This window comes from Toxotes jaculatrix, chromosome 18 (genome assembly GCF_017976425.1).
Source record: "Toxotes jaculatrix isolate fToxJac2 chromosome 18, fToxJac2.pri, whole genome shotgun sequence".
In the NCBI taxonomy this organism is placed as follows: Eukaryota; Metazoa; Chordata; class Actinopteri; family Toxotidae; genus Toxotes; species Toxotes jaculatrix.
In genome coordinates, this window is record NC_054411.1 from 5,018,538 (window position 1) to 5,038,098 (window position 19,561).

A 19,561-nucleotide genomic window follows, 5' to 3' on the forward strand; every position below is an offset into this window, starting at 1 on the left:
TGCCACAGATGCAACAGAGCTCGCAAACGGTAGCTTTAACTTGTTTCCATGTGCTTTCTCCATTGTATCTTGGCTAAACACCAGTCCTGCTGTCACTAAAGCTGGAAAATGAGAGGCTGTGTGCTGCCACATGAACAGATGCTGTGAGGGTGTTGCTGAGAAGCCAGCAGACCAACACCTGCAAACTCAGGATCATGTATAATTTTTTTTTTTTTTTCCAGCTGGACATTTCCTGACACAGAGCTGGATATACTCAGTTTTTAATAACTGACTGATAACTTGCATTTTTTTAAACAATGATGTTTTTGTTTTTTTAAAATATGGTATGATTCAACTGTACCAAACATAGTTCAAGAACAAAAGAAAGAGTGGTGCAATTTTGAGCATCTTTGTGAATATGAGCATTTATGTTGTCAGTATTTATTCATTAGCAATCATCTGCCTGAGTTGTCTTTTTTTTCTCCTTCAAAAACACCCACACACATATTGTTAATGCTCAAATATCATCCTGAATCAAAGTACTGCCTTCTGGGATGCTGCTGTTTTCCAGTTTTCCCCATGACGCACATACACAAACACATTAAAACCATTTTTACAAGTTCTAAAAGCTTTATTTTCCAAAATCCATCCCTTGTCCTTTCTAATATACAGCACTGTAAGTTTTGTTTATCAATCCATCCATGCGTACAGTGTTTCCTGCTCTCTAGAGCTATGGAGGGATACCCTGAATGGATGGTCATGTTAGCTTTTGTTCAACCTGTCACCCCTGAGAAGGCCTGGCTAATGTGACTTTAGGATATTGTCTAAAAAGGCCTGGAATAAAGTTATTAATTCAGACATTGTCAACAAGGAGGAAAAAAAAGCTCACTCAAAAAAATTGCGTTTTAAATATTTTCTCTTGTACTTAAAAAAACATATTGGTAAAACCATGTAAATAAACAAACAAACGAAAAAAGAAAGCAAAGCATTTCTCCTTTTCCTGTATGCCGTACAGAGCCTACGATAACATAACCTACTTTCTCCTATGATAGCAGTTCATCGTGATACAGATAACAATAGCAACTCTGATAAAATCTCTATAGTTACTCTATGATTTCTACATATAATTTGCCTTCTCTAGATTCTTTATTTTAAGAAAAGTTTTAATTCTTTAGGTCAGAGTTCCCACTGAGCGATAGAAACAAACAGTGAAGATTAAAGGCTGGCTGGTTCACTGAGTAGTGCGACCGGGGAGAATCACATCGGTATGGACTGGGGGGAGGGGGGGGGGGGAGGGTGGCTTCGCTTACCCAAAAAGACTTGGGGTTCCTTAAACAGAAATGTACATAGGATCAAAGGTCTTGTAAAAGCACTAGTACTGGATGGCAATTACAGGGATTTCACGACAGATGGCACTGCTGCATCACAGACAACTATACATATTGCACAATGAGAAATGCATAGGATTCGCTCCATTACTGTAATTTAAGAGAACATGATTTGGTATGACTGTTGAAGGAAGGATGATGTGTGCGCTCCGAGTCCTTATGAGACCTTGCCAACAGTCCATTTTGGCAGAGGGAGGGCTGAGTGTTTGTAGACGTTCAGGATAGGGGAGGGTGGGGGAGACAGCATACGAGCATGAACAGCAATATGACAGTTGATGTTGCACTTGTGACACTTATCCCAAACGCCTGCCTCTGACGTAACGTTGTTTTGCTCAGTGGAAGTCATACAAAAGTTCTCCTGCTCCACTACTTAAGGGAAACAGCAATGTCATATGGCGCTGAAGCACCCTCTGCCCAGCGCGAGAGCAGCTATAAATGGAACGGCTCAGCCTGGAGTCAAAACATGTGAAGACTGACCATGAGCATCAAGCATCAAGGGCAGCACCATCAGGACAACCCATCATTTCAAATGACTCTTCGCCGACAACTCAGAGTTGGCCTGTGGCTGTGTTGGAGTACATAATACATTGTTACAGGTGTGTACAGTATAGAATAGATAAAGCCACTGACACGCTGAAAACACATCATAAACATAAACATACCGAATGTATTGCTTTAAATGTGAGACTTGTCTTAGTCATGGATAAACCATAAAGTGATCACTCTCACCTGATTGTTGTCGTTTTTTTTTTTTTTCCAAAGAAAAATTCTCACTGAAATTGACGCGATTGTAAAAACATACACGTAGAGCAAAAAAGGTGAATAACAACACAATTTTCATTGCTTTCGTAAGTAAATCAGTTTTAAGGTGCTTTTAATGTGGTTGCCATGGCACTGTTCTTCGTTCCCTCCCACACTGTACGCAGACACTGCTACAGGATGTCAATCAAGTGCTGGCTGAGCAGCCTCCCCACACACTGTCATCCAAACTTTTCAGCGAGCTCTGAAATCCCATCAAGTCTTCAAGTTATCCATTGTGTATTTTCATTATGTGTGTGATTGTGTGTTGGGGGGAGGCTTTCCCTGCTCCTCATCAGCTCATGCTGAGATAACGTCAGAGAAAATCAAGGGCAACAGCGAGGCGACGGCAGCCGGGTGAGGGAGGAAGGAAAAGACAAAGAGCAGTCATGAAGGAAAGAAATTTTGCAAAGTAAGACACCCATAGTTGCAAAAATGCTTTTGTGCTTCTAGCTTGGCGAGAACATAATGTTCAAGCTCCATTGCGTGAATGATTCACTGGACCAATAAAAATCATTCTGAAGACAGATTTGCAAATTGAAACAAAGTCAAGTTGACAAGCTGACCTTTTCTGGACCTCGATGAGTGCTTAATCCTGGGGATACAGGAAAGGAAAAAAGAAATCTGGAGGGCTGTGACTATGGCTGTGACTCAGAAAGAAAGAGAGGAAGAAAATCTTTTAAGGGCTCAAATAAATTGCATTAGGGAGGGGGCTTTAGATGCAAAATGGTGGTACTGGGGCTTTAGTATATGGATATATGTAGTTATAAATCCACATACTGTCCACAAAGAGGACTCATATTTGTCCCCCAAAAGCTTAAAGTTGAGAATGGGTACTTGATCAGAGAGTTGTTTTAAAATGGCCATATCCAAGATGCAATGTGACAACATTTGACTGCAGATTATCCTTTAAGTTTGTCAGCTGAAAACACAGATCAGTGAGACTGGCCTGTCCAGTCATACAGGGGTAGACCTGTTTTAATGACCTATCGTATGATCATCCCGCTTTCCATAAAACCCCCTAACCAATAAGTTAAAAACATTTTAAAAGAGCATCAAGTAAAGGGACCTTATTTTGTGGCAACCACACTAAACATACATCTAGACTTGTCTATATTTGTTCTCTAATAAATTACACAATAATATCCATAATCCAAACCATGTTGACCCATGAAATGGCTATAAAAGCGGCCTCTGTGCACCAGTCACTGTCTGGAGGCCTGTCCTGCTCCTTAGGTCATGGTAAGAGGAGCAGAAAGAAGGCATGATAGGGGAATCTTGGCCTTTATAATAGGAATAGCTCTCAGGCGTTGTGGCCTACTGAGCATCAGGACTTGTGCACTGTTTCCATCTTAAGTCAGGCGGGCTGCATAGTTTGCGTGTGGCCTTTGTCACGTGGGTCACACTGAAGTTGGGCCTGGGGTTTGGTAAGGGGACAGGGTAGGAGCTCAAATGGGAAGTGTGTTAAGTCTTTAGTAGGGGGAGAAGATGATGGGGGTGTGTGTGGCCCGCAGTGGCCCCGGGGCAGGCCGAAACAGTGCAGGGCCCAGGAAGGGGGTCTGGATGAAGGTGGTGGTGCCCACTGGGTGGCGCAAGGCCAGTGGGTTAGTTGCCACTGTGCACAGAGTTGGCGGGGTGAGGGGACTAGGCAGGAAGCCAGTTGTCAAGCTCTTGGTCAGCTGCTTCTGCAAGGCCAGTTTGGTCTGGAGAAGAGAGGAGGGGGAACGGTGAGAAGTGAGAGAACAGCACAGTGAGGGTTCGTCATGTTTAGTGGACAAACATGTTTCCCAAACTCATGGCACTTATTTGCAAGCATAGCTGCAGTGGAGGAATACATGTTCATCCCAAATACCAGACAGAACTGGATTCCTGAGCTTGTTGCACGATCATATAAAAAATATATATAGTCATATAAATATATATATAATAGGCTTATGCTTGGACTACAGTATGAACACACGGCAGCCTATTTCACTCAGGACAAGGGTTAAATGGCAGGCATTTACTCTGTGATATTAAAAGGATAGTTCAGATTTTTTTTTGTGATACATTTACTCACTGGTCACCATGTTGATGCATGGACTAGAGATTTTTCTAAGATCCTACAGATGGAGGTATCCCACCAAGCCCAACAACATTTCAAACCATAACACAAAAACTCACCTCCTGTCGGGAGTTGGGTTTAAAAAGTATTTCGTTTGCTCTTTCACAGTGAACAGGAGCTGCGGTAAGCTTGAAAGCAACGGCGGAAATAGTTTCTCAACAGACTATCACACACTTTTACTTCCTTGTAGCATATTTAGCAAGTTACTGGCAAACTGTTATTGTCATTTTTTGGAACATACTGAATGTACAACTGAAGGGTGGAGACTTTGCTGCAATGGTTTTTATGAATGTTTTAATATACTCATCTTGCTGTATCTCTGGGCTGCCATTTTAATCCACTGTAACAGTTTTTGAATTCAAGCTGACTACAGCTGCTGTCGGTATAAGTATTTGATACAGTAAAGATGCAGACCTCTCTCTCTCATGGACCTATTAACAGAAAAAGTTGTTTCATGATACAAAGAGGTCCAAAAGTAGACTCAAGCCTCAGATGCTGCATTTTCTCGTGGATGATTAAAATGTTTTTCGAGGGCTGTGTTGAGAATATATTTTTGTAAAATCTTCCACAGACCTTCACAAACTTCCCAAAGAATGAACAGACTAAGCTAATATCCATATTTAGAGTTGAGAAGTGGGAGAGAAGTGTTTTTCCCTGTTCTGTATTTCCTCCACCACTGTTTCTACAGGGGAGAAGGAAGTGGATGGATGTTTCTTAGCTGAAATGCACCTTGGGAAACTTTGACTTTCTATCAAAGAACCAGATATGTTCTGACATAGTTGTAAATCTTTTGTACTGATGACTTAACCCAGAAGAGTTTCATTCCTACCAAAGCCACAGAAGCGGTCCCATCATGTACCACGACAAAGGCAACCTCCCACTTTGCAATTGTATTCGCATTAACACCAGTGAATAAAATGAATAGCACCTCATATTAAAAATAACAAAAGAAAATCCGAACAATCCCTTTAATATAAAAATTATTTCTCCATTATCTCTGCTCAGTCCCCTGCCCCCGGCCAGGCCTAAAGTTCAACCAGCGGAAGCTCTCGCCCTCCAATCCAACCCCAGTCTCGGCCTCTCCTGCCACTGACCTGCGAGGAGAAGGAGGTGAGGTTGTACTGGCTGAACGCTTTCTTCATGGCAGACACAGCCACGCCTGCATAGCCACTCCATCTCACGGTCTGTAGGATGGAGGAGGAGGAAAAGGAGGAGGAGTACGGGGAGAAAGAGAGATGGGGAGGTGTGTATATGACAGGAGCAGAGAAGTGATTAATCTGGAGTGCTGATTCAGGCTGCTGTTGTCAGAGCTGGTCAGTGGGGGGAGAGCAGGACTATTTTAGACCTGTCTCAGGGGTAGGGGACTCACTGAGTACAACAGTGTGCTTAACCTCTCTGACAGTACAGGCACACAAACATGCTGCCTCACCGAGACATAGAATCCCCTAAGCACAATGTAATGAGATCTGTGTGTGTGTGTTTTAACGGTATGTCTGTTGGGGCTGGGGTCAAATCAGTTAACTGTAACAAAGATAAATTAAAACTGGTGTTTAAAAATGCATTAGCTCACAAGATAGGGGCTGAATTTATGCCAGTTCTGGCACATGTGCACAGCATGTTCAAGCATATCTGTGGTAAGAGAAAGGCAGTTATGTTTTGTTTGTGTGTGTGTGTATGTGTGTGTGTGTGTATGGGTGCATATTTGCGTGACAGTGTTTTGTTTGTCTGTGTCTTTATGCTAAGACTTACCGCTAAGCTGGAGCTTGGCTGGCTCTTGCTGTGGGGGGTAAATTTGGGTTTGGGTGGTTTACCAGCCAGTCTATCCTTGTGCCTTCTGCTATTCATGTGCTGCAGAGACAAGGAGAAGTATCATTAGTGAGCTAGAAAGCATCTCTGGAACAACACTAGTTATCTGCTGAATTGAGGCTGGTTTGTACCTCTGCACAGGATCTCTGTAGCCTACAAGTGCTCTACGCCGTTGTGAGCATTTAAACTTGCACGCTGGTGCGTCTGCATCGCTCTGCTCCAACAAAACACTAGTTGTGTTGAGTTTCTCTATGATGCAGACACACCTGTGCCGTAGAGGTATACACTGGCCTTTAACAATAACATATGAGTTAAGAGCAGGGAAATTTCATCACATTACTTTCTGCCACTGCCACAGTATCTCCTTCTCTGGCTCCATTACTAACAGGCTTGTATCGTCCTGGGACAGGGGATGTTTATATAAGACCGGTGGAATGCATTTAAGGCTCAAGCAGCCTGGATGCTCACGCATGCCAACATATCCTGTATCTTTTTCACATTCCACTCTAGCCCCGGCAAAGTTTCCAAGACAATCCCTTCACCCAGATGTAGCATTTAATGAACATCAAAAGCAGAGAAATTACTTCACCAACCCGGTTTGATGCCAGTGTAACCAGAAAATTAAATACAGGAGGCATTAGTAGCTTGCAATTATGAGTGGCAAATAAATCCCCGCTCAGTGAAGAGCTTTGCAGTTAGTTATAGTACCAGATGATATCTGTCTAATGTGGAAAAATGGCTGCTGCTTGGATGTACTCTGCACTCACAACCTGCTTTCAATGGCTTCATTCATGTGGCTGTAAATTAAACTGCTGCTTTGATTTGAGCACACGTGCATTTCCTCCATCAAGGTGATGTTAAAATGGTCTCTCGGAATAAGCGAGGTCTTTAAAATCCCATCATTCATGTTTATCATTTTTATACACATCATTTGTGCTAGCCTTTATATATTACAGATCAGTCTGGTATGAGTTCAATGTGTAATATCAGCCTCTCGATGTGTCAGGTAATTATTAACTATATGCGGGCTGTTCTGTTTTCTTATTAATTCTGTGGCCACCATCATTTGCCTGTGGAGGTGAGGTAATTATATGCATCCTTTTTCTCCACTGCCTGACATGATTGGGCCGTAGAGCTTTTCCCTGGAGAGTCAACAGCACTTCTGTGTCCTTTAGAACAAAATCCTATGAGGTTAGCAACACTATTTTGTCGTTCTACTCTGCAACTTCACAGCCTCGATCTTCAAATGTCTCTTGTGGTGCTAAACGTTCAATAAGTGAGACATAAGTTTAATATCTTGCCACATACACATTTCTGTTCATTCCCTTTATCCACTCAATCAGATTAATCCAGCTATCACATGGGTGGAATTGCTCTATATCTGCTCATCTGTACCAGCTCTTTCCAAATTGGCCAGTTTCGTTTTACCTGGCTCAGCTGGGTCTCAGAGTTCACAAAGATCTCACACACTTCACACTGGAAGTTCTTGCTGGGCACCCCGACGCTGCCTTTGCTGCCCAGCCGTTTACTCTTGCACCCAGCACGAGCTGCCACCACCTTCCCCCTGCGTCGTGGCAGAACGCTGTGACCTTCCAGCATCAGTTTGTGCTTTGTACCTGGTGCACAGAGTAAAGAGTAAGATGAAATAATATTACAGGCATTGATTTGATTGGCTCAGATCCCCAAAATCTAAAATGTATTTACAAATGGAGAAGCCTCTTTAAAAAGCCTTTTACCGCTGTTATGTGCTTCCAGTTGGGAGAGGGAGTTGACTGTCACTTTACAAACAGTACAATGGAGGTGAGCTTTGCTCTTCTTGGACTCCTTGTCTTCATCTGTGTGTGGTTCCCCATTTGTGCTGGATGTGTCTGCATGGCTGCCTGGCTCAGTAGTCAGGCCTGCGGCCTCGGCAGCCTCGGCAGCCTCTGGGACTTCAGGGGCACTGGTGTCTGAGGCAGTTTCAGAAAGCTGTGAGGAAGGTGAAATCTGAGGAGGGGAAAGGGTGACCAACTCAACAGAGGAAACCTCTGATACTGGCGTCAGCATAACTGAGCTCCTGGGACTCTCCTCGAGCTTCACCTCCAGGTTGACTGGTTCTAGTTCAGTTTGAAGACCTGCATAAAACAGTAGAAATACAGGAGAACATCAGCAAACTGTGGTTCATTATACACCAGCTTACTATGGACAGACACACCATAATTTTTTAGCAATGTGTAGTGCAAGGGATTAGAATTTGAAATTCATTAATTATATCATATAAAGTTTCATCTCCAGTGGGTTCTCAAGTAGCGTAAGCTGGCTTCGTCCACGACACGTGCTTCACATATTGTGGGCTATGGAACACACCAGAGGAACAGACCCAGTCTGTACTGTTTTGACTCCTTCTTCTTCTTCTTCTTTTAATTTACAAAGACTATGGTCTTTGCAAATGGAGACACATTCTGATGCCAGGTGTGAACAAGGCCATTAAGTCTGCCAAATTAGTGTCCAAATAACCATTTATTTTTCCGTATAATATTGGAGACGACATTAAGAGTGCTTTTCTAGTGCTACCTCCCTCACTATTCAAATATCAAGTGGACCCGGAGTCTCAGTCAATATAAACAAACCCATCGACTGCCAGGCCATGTCAATAAGTCACTGGAGTTCTATTACACATCTCCCCTTCACCCCGTTGCCCTCCCGAGGGAGACGCACACTTCACCCCAGAGCACTGTGCGTTATGCTCACTGAATATCTGCATTTCATTTAGTGCACTTTCTCCCCGCACACACACACTCGCAACCCTCCTCCGTGCAACTGTGTGCCATTGATTTTCCCTCTTCCGTCTCAAAGTAAATTCATCATTGAAGATAAGGGTCTTCCTCTCTCATTCCCGCTAAAGAAAAAGAACCTATATAGGAGCAAGATTAGACAGTCCCCTCGCTGTAATGAGAGTGACCCCTGAGGAATTTGCTCTCCTCTGTAGGGGGGGGGGGGGGGCAGAGGTAGGTACAATCCGGAGCTTATGTGAAAGATACGGCCACCTGAGAAGTCTCCAGAGGGGAGTGATACTGATCAATGGATTTAGCAGGAACCTTACAGAGGAAGACATGGAGGCTGGTGGGAATCAAAGCCCTCTTAAAATCCTAAAGCTCGGATCAGGAAGGGCCTCATTCAGCTGAGAATCATTTCAGATAACTCTGCTGACATTCGGATATCCTCATTTTTAAAAAGCACAAGTGAATCTTCTACTCATATAGTGAAAGTAGTGCTCAATGAATCAAGTTAGTTAATCATCTGTAAATGTTCAGTCATTTATAAACCTTCAACATCAAACAGTCCACAATTCTGATGGAAGCCTGTTTGTGTCAAAGAAAAAAAAAAAGATGAAAATTCAGAAAAAATTTTTAATCTTAGAATTTTGTTTTATAATTCTGACATTTTATCTAAAAATGCTGACTTACTATCTCATAATTTTGACTTAAAAAGTAAAAACCTTTCACTTTTATCCTATATAATATAATATAATATATATTTAGACTTTCCACAAGTGTTTTTGTATTTATCAAAACTAACCATTTCTATCTTGTTTTTTTTTTCATTTTTTAAATTTATTTCCTGGCTTAAATGGGCTTCCACAGGTACCCACTTCTTGGATTTTGGATACATTTCTTTTTTTGTATCTTTGGGTTTTGGATTATTGTGTGGGCAAAACCATAAATTTTAAGATGACAGCTGTGTGGGTGGTTTTTCAGATATTTCACAAACTCAAAAGGTTCGTCAACTGATTGTGAAAAATAACCCACAGATGAATCAAAGATGGAAATAATGGTTATTTGCAGCCCTGTTGGGAAGCTGTGATAAGAGCAGCTTTTGCAGCAGACTGGGGTCAAAAATGCTGTAAAACTGATAAAGTAAAAAAAAAAAAAGACATTTTGATAAATACCAAGACTCTCCCACCCTCTTCTCTAAGCAAATGTCTGCCCACTTGTCAGTCGTCTCATTTTCCCTCTGACCATCTACAAGATAGCAGAGAGTTCCACCAACATTGGCAAACTGTCAGACCAAAGGCCAGTATATTGGCAGTGCCAGCAGGGCCTCTGTGGAGTAGAGTTACATAGCAGCAAATTATGGATATTTGGATCAATGTTATGCAGGCAATCATCAGTTTTCTTCACTCAAAAAGAATTTTACCCATGTTTTAACAGTCCAATCAAATCTAACAGGCTTTTAGTGTGTAAACACATCTGAAGAGATCTCCATTCAGCAGACTGATCCTCTGCGATGTTTAAGCACAGCCAAAAAGCAAATGAATATGAATACTGGACTCTTTAGGCTCATGCTCACATACACATACAGACAACGAGAGCTCGGCTTAGCAGGCGAGCACTGATCCAGGGCAGCCTCAGAACATAAACAGCTTCCCCGGAGAAAAATCCTTGCTTTAAATCATCATTACTGTGGTGACAGGCAAGAGTCCCCGCGAAGACGGCTTCAACAGCCGAGTCAATCAAAGCCGAGGGTGATTGATGCTTGTCACGACTGATGTGGGCCCTCTGTCTCTGGGCACTGGGCTGCTGCTCTCTAACTTGCTCACTCACTGTCTGCCAACTCCCTCCTTTGCTGGTCTGGGAGATGGTTTATAAGAATCGATTAATCCCCTTTGTACGATTGAAAACGTCTCTGCTCTCTCTCCCTCCCTCTCTGTGTGTATGAACAAGTGTGGTGCTCTCAGTGACAGGATATCTGTATGAACTAGGAGATGTTGTTAAGTCTCACTGTGATAGAATTCTGAATTTGTGTAAGAGACAAAAGAGTTTGTGTACAGTACGGCAACATGGGACACATGCTGATAGTCTGAAATAGTGAAACTGACGACATGCAGGACCCATTTGTGTTATTAAATTACTGCTTCATTAAGGTTAGGGGACCTTTGTTGTCATGGTTACCACTTTGAGGTTGAGGTTATGGCCATGGTTAAAATTAACCAACACTGACTGCTGGTAGGATTTGGGAAATGAATAGTGTATTAAAGTCTGATGTTTTTTTCATGCAGACTGCTCCCAACAAGCAAGAGCTATAATTTGTTTGGATGATAGAAGCTGTGTCACTGCGTAATAATTGGGCAAACTGCTAAAATGACTGATCTTGTTTTTATTGGGAGGTTGGTCTCAATAACTAACAATATATAGGATATTCTCGTCGGTGTAGAGGTTGTGCTGGTACTTTAAGGTCCTGCCTTTGTGTCTGGCCCTGTCGCATTGCTATTTACTTTATATGAGTGTTTTGCTATTACTCTTAATTATGTTGTGACAAGGCCTAAATATTAATTACCTGGTCAATTCCACTGTGGCCATGGACCAAATATATTTGGAAAGCAATTTGTGACTCATCATTTGTTCTTGTGCACCTCAGAAAAAGCGCACTTTGGACGAAATCCAGCACCTCCTAGTCGGAAGGCCGTGTGCGAATGGCAGCGGCTTCCTGCGTATAAGTGTGCATTAGTGGGTATTCTAAAGGAGCTGAAAAGGCTGACCTTGTGGATCTAAAGGAAGTCTGTTTATTCTGAACCACACAGACTGCTTAGGGGAACAGCCGACAGGTGTGTTATTGGTTCCTGATGGCAGACAATGTGGGCATTACCCTCAGACAGCTCCCCAGCAGCTTTCGGTTTCATGGCAGACATAACTCATTTCATAGAGTGTTAATTTGGAGTGCTATTCCATTACAGGTTGGCATTGTGGTGCATGCCGCCACTGGCTCGCACTGCTGCATTTCAATTTCACATTAGGCCAATCACACAATTGGGCTTATTAAAGAGTGTTACTCCTCGCAAAATTGCCTTGGAACTGTAAAATTATTCACAGCAAAAAAACTAGCTATGACTTATCTGCTTTCTCTCTCCACTGACCCTTCTCCTCCTCCATGCTCTTTCTCTCTTATTCCTCCCTCTCTCTCTCTCTGTCTCCTTCATTCATTTCATCTTATCTTTCATTTTCCACTCATCATCTCATTTCGTCTCTGTTGCTGCTTCCCTCTTTCAGAGCTCTCCTTTGCAACGGTAGAATATTAAAACGAGGTTTGATGAGAGCGTTATCAGACTCCCAGTCTTTTGTCCACTTTCTCCTTTCTGAAGGAGACTCTTAGTGCTCAAGGCAAAAAAGTGTGCATGTGCATGCACACAAGCATGTTTGTGAGGGGAGATGAAGTACAAACTGCCCCCCCCCACCCCTCCCAAATCCTTCATATCTCTTCTCTGATATTTCATCTAGCATCCAAGAGCATTTTGAAATTCTGCTCAGATAGCGATCTTCTCCGGGGCAGAGGGAAGTGGAGGGGAGGATGAAGTCGGAAAGTAGAAGAGAGTGGGGGGAAAACTGTTCTACCGCTCCCCGACTCCCATCACTTTGGATGGATAAATGAAAAGTGTGGACCCAGACAAGTGCAACATGAGAAGGTAATGGGTTCGCTCTGCAGTCAAAATGCCGTCGGAGCAATTCATGCTCTCCAAGCTAAAGTCGGAGCCGTGTCTGCCGTGTGAAAAAGTCAACATTCATATTCTGCTGAAAGAAAACCAACGCACTCCTCTTTCTTTATCAAAAGTTAAAATGTGTATGTTTACACCACAAATGTGAAAACATCTGAACTTTTTGTAAAAGAAGATGAGTACCTTTGATTTCTTTCCACTTTATTTTCTATTTGACAGCCCCTTAAATGAAAACTCTCACCACTATTTTGCTCCCTCTCAACTCAAACAGCACCGTGCGTCGTTCATTTCATGCTGCACAACTACACCGATTCCGGTTCTACAGCCACACTCTCGAGCTAACCGAGATAGGAGAGCGCAGGAGGGAGCGAGGAGGAATCAAGCAGTGGGAATTAGGAGACAAAGGGGGTAAAAACGGGCCCACTCAGACTTCAGCCAGCCCCTTTATTTACACAGCATCTCTTGCTCCCAGAGATCCCACAGTCCCACAGCTGTGGAGCCTTCCATCAATCGCAGGACAAGGTACAGAGAGCCAGGTCAGAGAGGTTCTGGGGGGTGTAGTGAGGGTTGAAATTGCTGAAGTTTGAATGTATAGAAAGACAGATAAGACAGGAGGGAGAGAAGGTGAAGGATAAGGTGTACAGAAGATGTAATCTCAAAGTGTAGCACAATGAAGCAGAGGGAAAGAGATAAGGGAGGCCAAGACATATGGAGGAGGATGGGCGCAGTCAATGATGTGAGAGTAGTGCTGCTGGAGGGGGTTTGGAAAGATGAAATGGAGTGGAAGGGGGAATTAGAGGAACCAAAGCGTGATAGAGTGATCATCAAGAAGGTGGTAGAGAGGCGGAGAAGGATCGGTTACAAACAGACGATTTCTTCCCTACTTTCTGTCTGTTTACGTACTTGTTCCCTCCACTAAGCTTGTATCCATGAGCGCAGGAAGAGCTGCCTCGGACGCTGATGTCTTGCCCCTGTCCCGGTCTCGTTCCCGGTCTCTGTCTCTGTCCCTCCCAGTGGATGAGGCCTCCCCAGCTCGTCGCTGCCTGTTCTTCTGGGCCTCCATGGCTTTGAGTTTCCGGGCGTGCTTGTGGCCCTTATAGTGGGCTTCTGCTTGGTTCTGAAGAGAAATAAGAGAAAACAAAGGTTGGGAGGGACAAGCAGAGAGGACTCAGTGCATGATCTGCTGGAAAGACCGGAGCCCACGTGCAATAGATGTTAAAATGCACGGCTGAATATTCGCTCTTTTGCAGCCGTACACAGGCTGCAAGGAGGAGAGTCTGTTTCCACCTGATAACAGCGCTGGCACATTGGGAGGCCAGAGGTATAATTGCGTGTGTAATATGTAACAAGAGAGAGGATCCCATCTCCACAACTACCCTATTAATGTGCACTGTGAGAGTCAGCCTCTGCAAATCCAGGACACGTGGCAATACATACTAATGTCACACACATCTGAGTGCTCACGAGCACACAAACCCATAAACACAAATCAGACGCAAAACACATTCTGAATGTCTGCGATGCAGCAATAAACGCACACATTTCCCACTGGGTGCATCGCGATTTACCTTCACATTTTCATCATTCTCACGGCCCCTGTTCAATCTGAGAACAAAGCTCCTTTTGTCAGAGCAAGTGTGGATACATAGGAATAGTAGAGAAATCAATACTGAGATTACTCATTAAAAGTTAATACAACCTCCGGGGATCAGCTCTCATCAGCTCCTGGCCTGAATAAGACATAGTTATAGAGGGATGGAGCAGAAAAAGTACAGATATTGGAAAAAAACATACAAAACCTCTGATTCAATATACACAGTACAACATTATTGAATGAAAAGTTTTGTTTCAAATTATCTCCAAAGTGTTGAAAACTTAAATGTCCCAGAAAAACAAAAATAGTAGGGAATACTCAGTAATGTGTGTACCCTCAATGTTTTAGAGATGGATGGACAAAGTATAAAATAGCCTTTTACTCCAAAGAGTGTTGGTTTTGACAAGTGGAGCAAGGTAAGGTGCAGTCATCCTTCCCAGGCTGTAATGCTTCTTTCTGAGCTCTCATCCAGTTTTCCTCGAGAAATAAATCATGCAAATCCTCAGACACCAAACAACTTCAGTAAAGAGACTGGACTTTGAAGGACTCCTGAGTGCGGAATAAATACATGCAGAAATGACTAAGAATCTTGCAAACACTAAAAGACTTTTACATTAGGAGAGAAATGTGGATTTCTCTTATTAGCCCAGCATCAACAAACCATTAAGTCCCATAAGCAATAAGAAAATATTACTGCTTGTGCTGCATTAGTGCAGAGATACAAGGTTATAAGTAAATATACACACACACCCACCGCACCACCACCACCACCAGTCTCGAGTGTTAGCTTAGTGTAAACACCAGCATTCTGGGTGTGGAGTTAAACATGTACTCTCCACATTAGCAAGCCTAATGGTGTGATATAGTCGAGGCCTATAAATAATGGTGCTGTCAAAGCATCTGTAAAAACAACTTGAATACTTTGTGACTGATCTGCCGTGAAAAGGCTTCAGAGATTAGTGTGATGTGACGAATTCAGCCAGCGCCTTCTCCACCCCCAGTCTCTCCATCCAATTGAGTCTCAGTGGAGGCAGAGGGACAAGGTGTGAAATGAGCTTTGGTTTTCACATCACCACCTCGGCCAGCAGGACTACAGGGAAATACAGTGCTCTTCCGGGGGATTCTCAATTGTCCGGTGATTAAGCAATCCTCCAGGCTAAAAATAAACACTGGACTATATCTGATGCGTAGACATATGTTCAGTGGGTGTGAAACATGTTCCCCCCATAGCTTTGAAATGGTGCTGAATTCTCTCTCTAAATAATGACTTGCTTGTAGCAAAAATAATAACAAAGACATAAAGTAAAGTGGATACGGCAGTTGGTTTGCTTAATTTAACAATCACTGAGCTGCCTCTTTTGATTGTGGAGGCTGATGAATGGAACTGAACAGTTTTGCCTCAAGTCACCAGTAATGTTGGATAGATGTGAAAAAGTCAGCATTATACCAAAACTGCAAGTCACAGTTATCTCTGTGATATTTTTTTTAGCTGCACTGTGCTATAAATACATGCAGCCCAATTATACTCTATTACAAAAGGTGAAGCAAAGATGTAAAATGACACACTTCTTCCAATGCTTTCAAATACTGTAGTCCTCCTACAGTCCACTGGAGGTCACGAAAACAAGATTTTTAGCTGCACTTTAAGGTATTAAAGGTTTAAAATTTGTGCTATGCAGAGCAGCAGAGAAAGCTAACATATTTCCCCTTTGAGCATTATGCATAAGACTAACTTGGTGTAATATCAGAGCAAATATCTGAGGAGGGTGCATGGAAGTGTGAGGAAAGTATTCATGCTCTCAGAGAGACGGATAAAGCTACAGTCAGACCTGACACTCCTCTTAAAGTCAGTGTGTGGAAGGCAGGGACTGGGATTTGCTCTAGTGTGTGAAGAGCACGTCTGCGTCCCCTCTCCCCCCTCAGCTCCCTGTCTCCTGTGCCTCAGCTCTTCTTTGAAGATGGAGACCAAAAAAAAAAAGTGTGTGTGCCTGTGCGTGTGTGTTTTGCTGTGCCCAGACATGAGATGTCTTAAGGCTTTCTGGACTATTATCTATTTGTTTATGTGAATATGCATAAAATGTCATGGGATGCTAGCCTGTGTGTCTCTGTGTGTGTGTGTATGTGTGTGCTCTAGTGTGCATGTGTACAGTAGGTGTGTGTATGTATATTTGTGTGAGTGTGTGTGTGCATGCGCACATGCTCGCACACGCGGTAGCAAGGATGGGAGAAATGAATGAGAGGCCGAGAATGCCGCTTCCTGCTGGGGCTGCTGATTGTTTCTGCTCTCTGCTGATAAACGGCAGCTCTCCCTGCTGTCTAATCCCTCACACCAAAACAACAGACAGACGCACACATACAGATTCCACTCAAGGAAAAACTGTACAAACTTTTATATACATACAACTAGAAAAAAAAAAAATCTAAATGACAGACTTTTATTTTTTCTGACTTTTTGATTTTATGGTACATGAACAATTTGCACACACACTCTCAGATATGTCATGCGAGACTATACACACATACAGTATATACACAAATACAATGAGCCAGTGATGCTGATAAGAGCTGAGGTAACTGTGGACCATATTTTGAAAAACAACATTCAAGTAGATAGCAGAAGCACAAAACAAAGAGATGCTGTTCTCTGAGGCTAGACTCACTTTTTGGTATAGATTGCTTTTATGTTGTAAATTAGACATGTCTGGCATGCAGTCTCTTTCTCTCTCTCTCTCGCTTTGTCCCACAATCTCTCTATCTTCCTCATGAGCACCACAGCATAAAACCACTGAAGCATTTCTTACCGTTGAGTTAAAGCGCAGGTGGCAAATGTTGCAGGAGATAATCTGTTTCTTCTTGAGGGGCTGAGGGACACCAAATGTGTGGTTGATCACTGCCTTCTGGACAGGGTCCATCTGAGAGACAGAAAAAAAAGACCAGTACAAACAACATTAGCATTAAACGATTTTAGTCTCCCAGATGAGAAATTTCTGTGCAGCAGAGCAACTTATTCCCCTGGAAGCCAAGATTTAATCTTCAGTGTGGCCGTACTCCTTACAAAGTATCCTCTAATATGGAGGTTTTCAAACTGTGTGGCTGCCTCCCCAGGGGGAGAGCAGGGGAGTTGAAGGTGGGGAGGGATGGGGACACAGAAGGAGAGACATGAGGCAAAGATACTGCATTATGTGAAAGGGACAGGTGCATGCTGGTGCTCTAAACAACTGGGAGTTAGTTATTGTGGTTTGGCTTCTGATTAGGCCATTTACCAACACGGTCAGCAGCTGGAGCTGCAACAGAGGCTGAGAGAGACAGTTCATGGAAGCAATTAAGCTACTTAAACTACCCCTTATAATTCAGCCACATTTCATCATAACTGTCCAAAAATCTGCTTAGAGACCATATAAAAAACATGCTCCTTACAGCTCCAGAACTTGCCTGAGAATTATCACGTTTTTAAGTTTTGTTCAGTATCAAAGTATTGCAGTGATAGCTGTCTGTACATCTGTGGACACACTGAAAACAGGAACTGCTAATAGCTAATTCTACATGCTTGCAAAAATGTAAACAAGTATAATTTTTAAAAAAAAGTCGGGCTCAAGCTGCACTGTCTCTTTGGCAACAATATACTTCCTGTGTTGTCTTGATTTTGTCTGAGGAGGTCCCACAGAGTCAGACTTTGACAACCCCTGCTTCTAATACACCAGTAGTAGACAGCACTAAATCACCCCCAAATATTTCCAGCAGCTACAGAGGAATGTAATGGGCGTAATAATAATATGAAGCCCAAATTGTGGCGGCTCCCCCCTGAACAAACTCCATCCAGTCTTAGCTATATTTCAGCACCACCAGATGCATTAATTCATTGAGTAAATCTATGTGACAATAAGGAAAAAATGTTCATGTCCTTTCTGTGAGAGCTGTTGAATGTCACTGTGGAAAAATAGGAGTATAGCAGATGGGGAAGTTCACAAATCACAAAGTACCCTCTGGAACACACTGAACATCACAGATAATATGATAATGTTATTATGGAAAGGTAACCCATTTCTGCTCCAGCGGTGCCACAATCTGAGCCACCCTGCATGTAACCACAGGGCACGAAGAGAATATGCTCCTCACATGTTAATCATAGTGAATCAAGATAAAAAAAAAAACCAAAAACTAAAAGTAAAAACAAGGGAACAGAGGCAAGCAGAGAGTGTCTGTCTGTGATAGCTGAGCAGGTTTTCGACATAAATTTGGAGCAAATCAAAATATTACTCTGTGAATTAGCATTAGGTTACATGACCTTGTGATGTGAGGAGAATATTTCAGTTTCTCCCAGCAAGGACGATGTGTCATACTCCGAGCTTTGCGCACGACTTCTCTGACAACAATGGCTGTTTCGTCCACGTGCACAGAGAAATGTGACCAGTGGCCATATCTCAGTTAGTTTTATTAAAAGATGGACAAGCAGAAGTGAACTAATGAACAAGACGAGGGTGCACTGAAGAAATAAGGTGACAAGGCACCTTATCACAGCAAGGCTGTGGAATTCAAAGAATGATTGATGGAAATTAAGGCAGCCAAAATGTGCCAAGAAAATGTTCCCCACATTGCTACACCAGCACCACCAGTGTGGATTTTTGACACAAGGCATTTATGGATTCATGCTGTTGATGCCAGATTCTGACTATACCATCTGCAGTGTCAGCAGAAATCCAGATTCATCAGACCAGGCAACGTTTTCCCAGTCTTCAGCTGTCCAGGTTTGCTGAGCCTGTGCCCACTGCAGCCTCAGATTTCTGTCCTAAGCTGGCCAGACTGGAAGCCGACGTGGTCATCTGCTGGTGTAGCACATCCGCCACAATGTTCGACGTGTTGTGAATTCTGAGGCGCTTTTCTGCTCATCACAGTTGTAAACAGTGGTTATCTGAGTTACCGTAGCCTTTCTGTCAGCTCGAACCAGTCTGACCATTCTCCTCTGACCTCTCTCACCCAGCCCATCTGGCACCAACAATCACGCCCTGGTCAAAGTCACTGAGAACACATTTTTTCCTCATTCTGATTTTTGATGTGAACATTAACTGAAGCCTCTGACCTGTATCTCGAGGACTTTATGCACTGAGCTGCTCCACATGACTGTCTGTTTGGATTACTGCATGAAAAAACAGGTGTACAGGTGTTCCTAATAAAGTGCACAGTGACTGTACATGACTGCTTTCCAACTGCTCTGGAAAAAAAAAACAACCTTCAGGAAACAGAACACAGATGAATCAAGGTTTGATGCGTCATAAAATTTTGCCATTGTGTGGCTGATAACTCAAAAGGCTACCTGCACACAAAACAGGGGGCAAACAGAATCAAAATGCAGTCACGCAGCTAAGATCAAAGTGTTTTCCGTGCTGCTTTATTGTAGTACAACAGCACAAAAAGTGAGATTAAAA

General features: G+C 43.0%; 1 protein-coding gene across 1 annotated transcript in view; it reads right to left on the minus strand.

Annotated features, from left to right (window-relative positions):
* Positions 1-642: 642 nt before the first annotated feature.
* znf385c (zinc finger protein 385C) overlaps positions 643-19,561 on the minus strand; it is a 114,135-nt gene continuing 95,216 nt past the window's right edge. Inside the window, exons 4-10 of the mRNA XM_041061991.1 lie at positions 16,940-17,050; positions 13,448-13,661; positions 7,812-8,189; positions 7,504-7,691; positions 6,019-6,117; positions 5,364-5,453; positions 643-3,868 (exon numbers count right to left, since the gene is read on the minus strand). Coding sequence (XP_040917925.1) covers positions 3,638-3,868; positions 5,364-5,453; positions 6,019-6,117; positions 7,504-7,691; positions 7,812-8,189; positions 13,448-13,661; positions 16,940-17,050 — 1,311 coding nt within the window. The 3' untranslated portion in view covers positions 643-3,637. The remainder of the gene's footprint in view (positions 3,869-5,363; positions 5,454-6,018; positions 6,118-7,503; positions 7,692-7,811; positions 8,190-13,447; positions 13,662-16,939; positions 17,051-19,561) is intronic.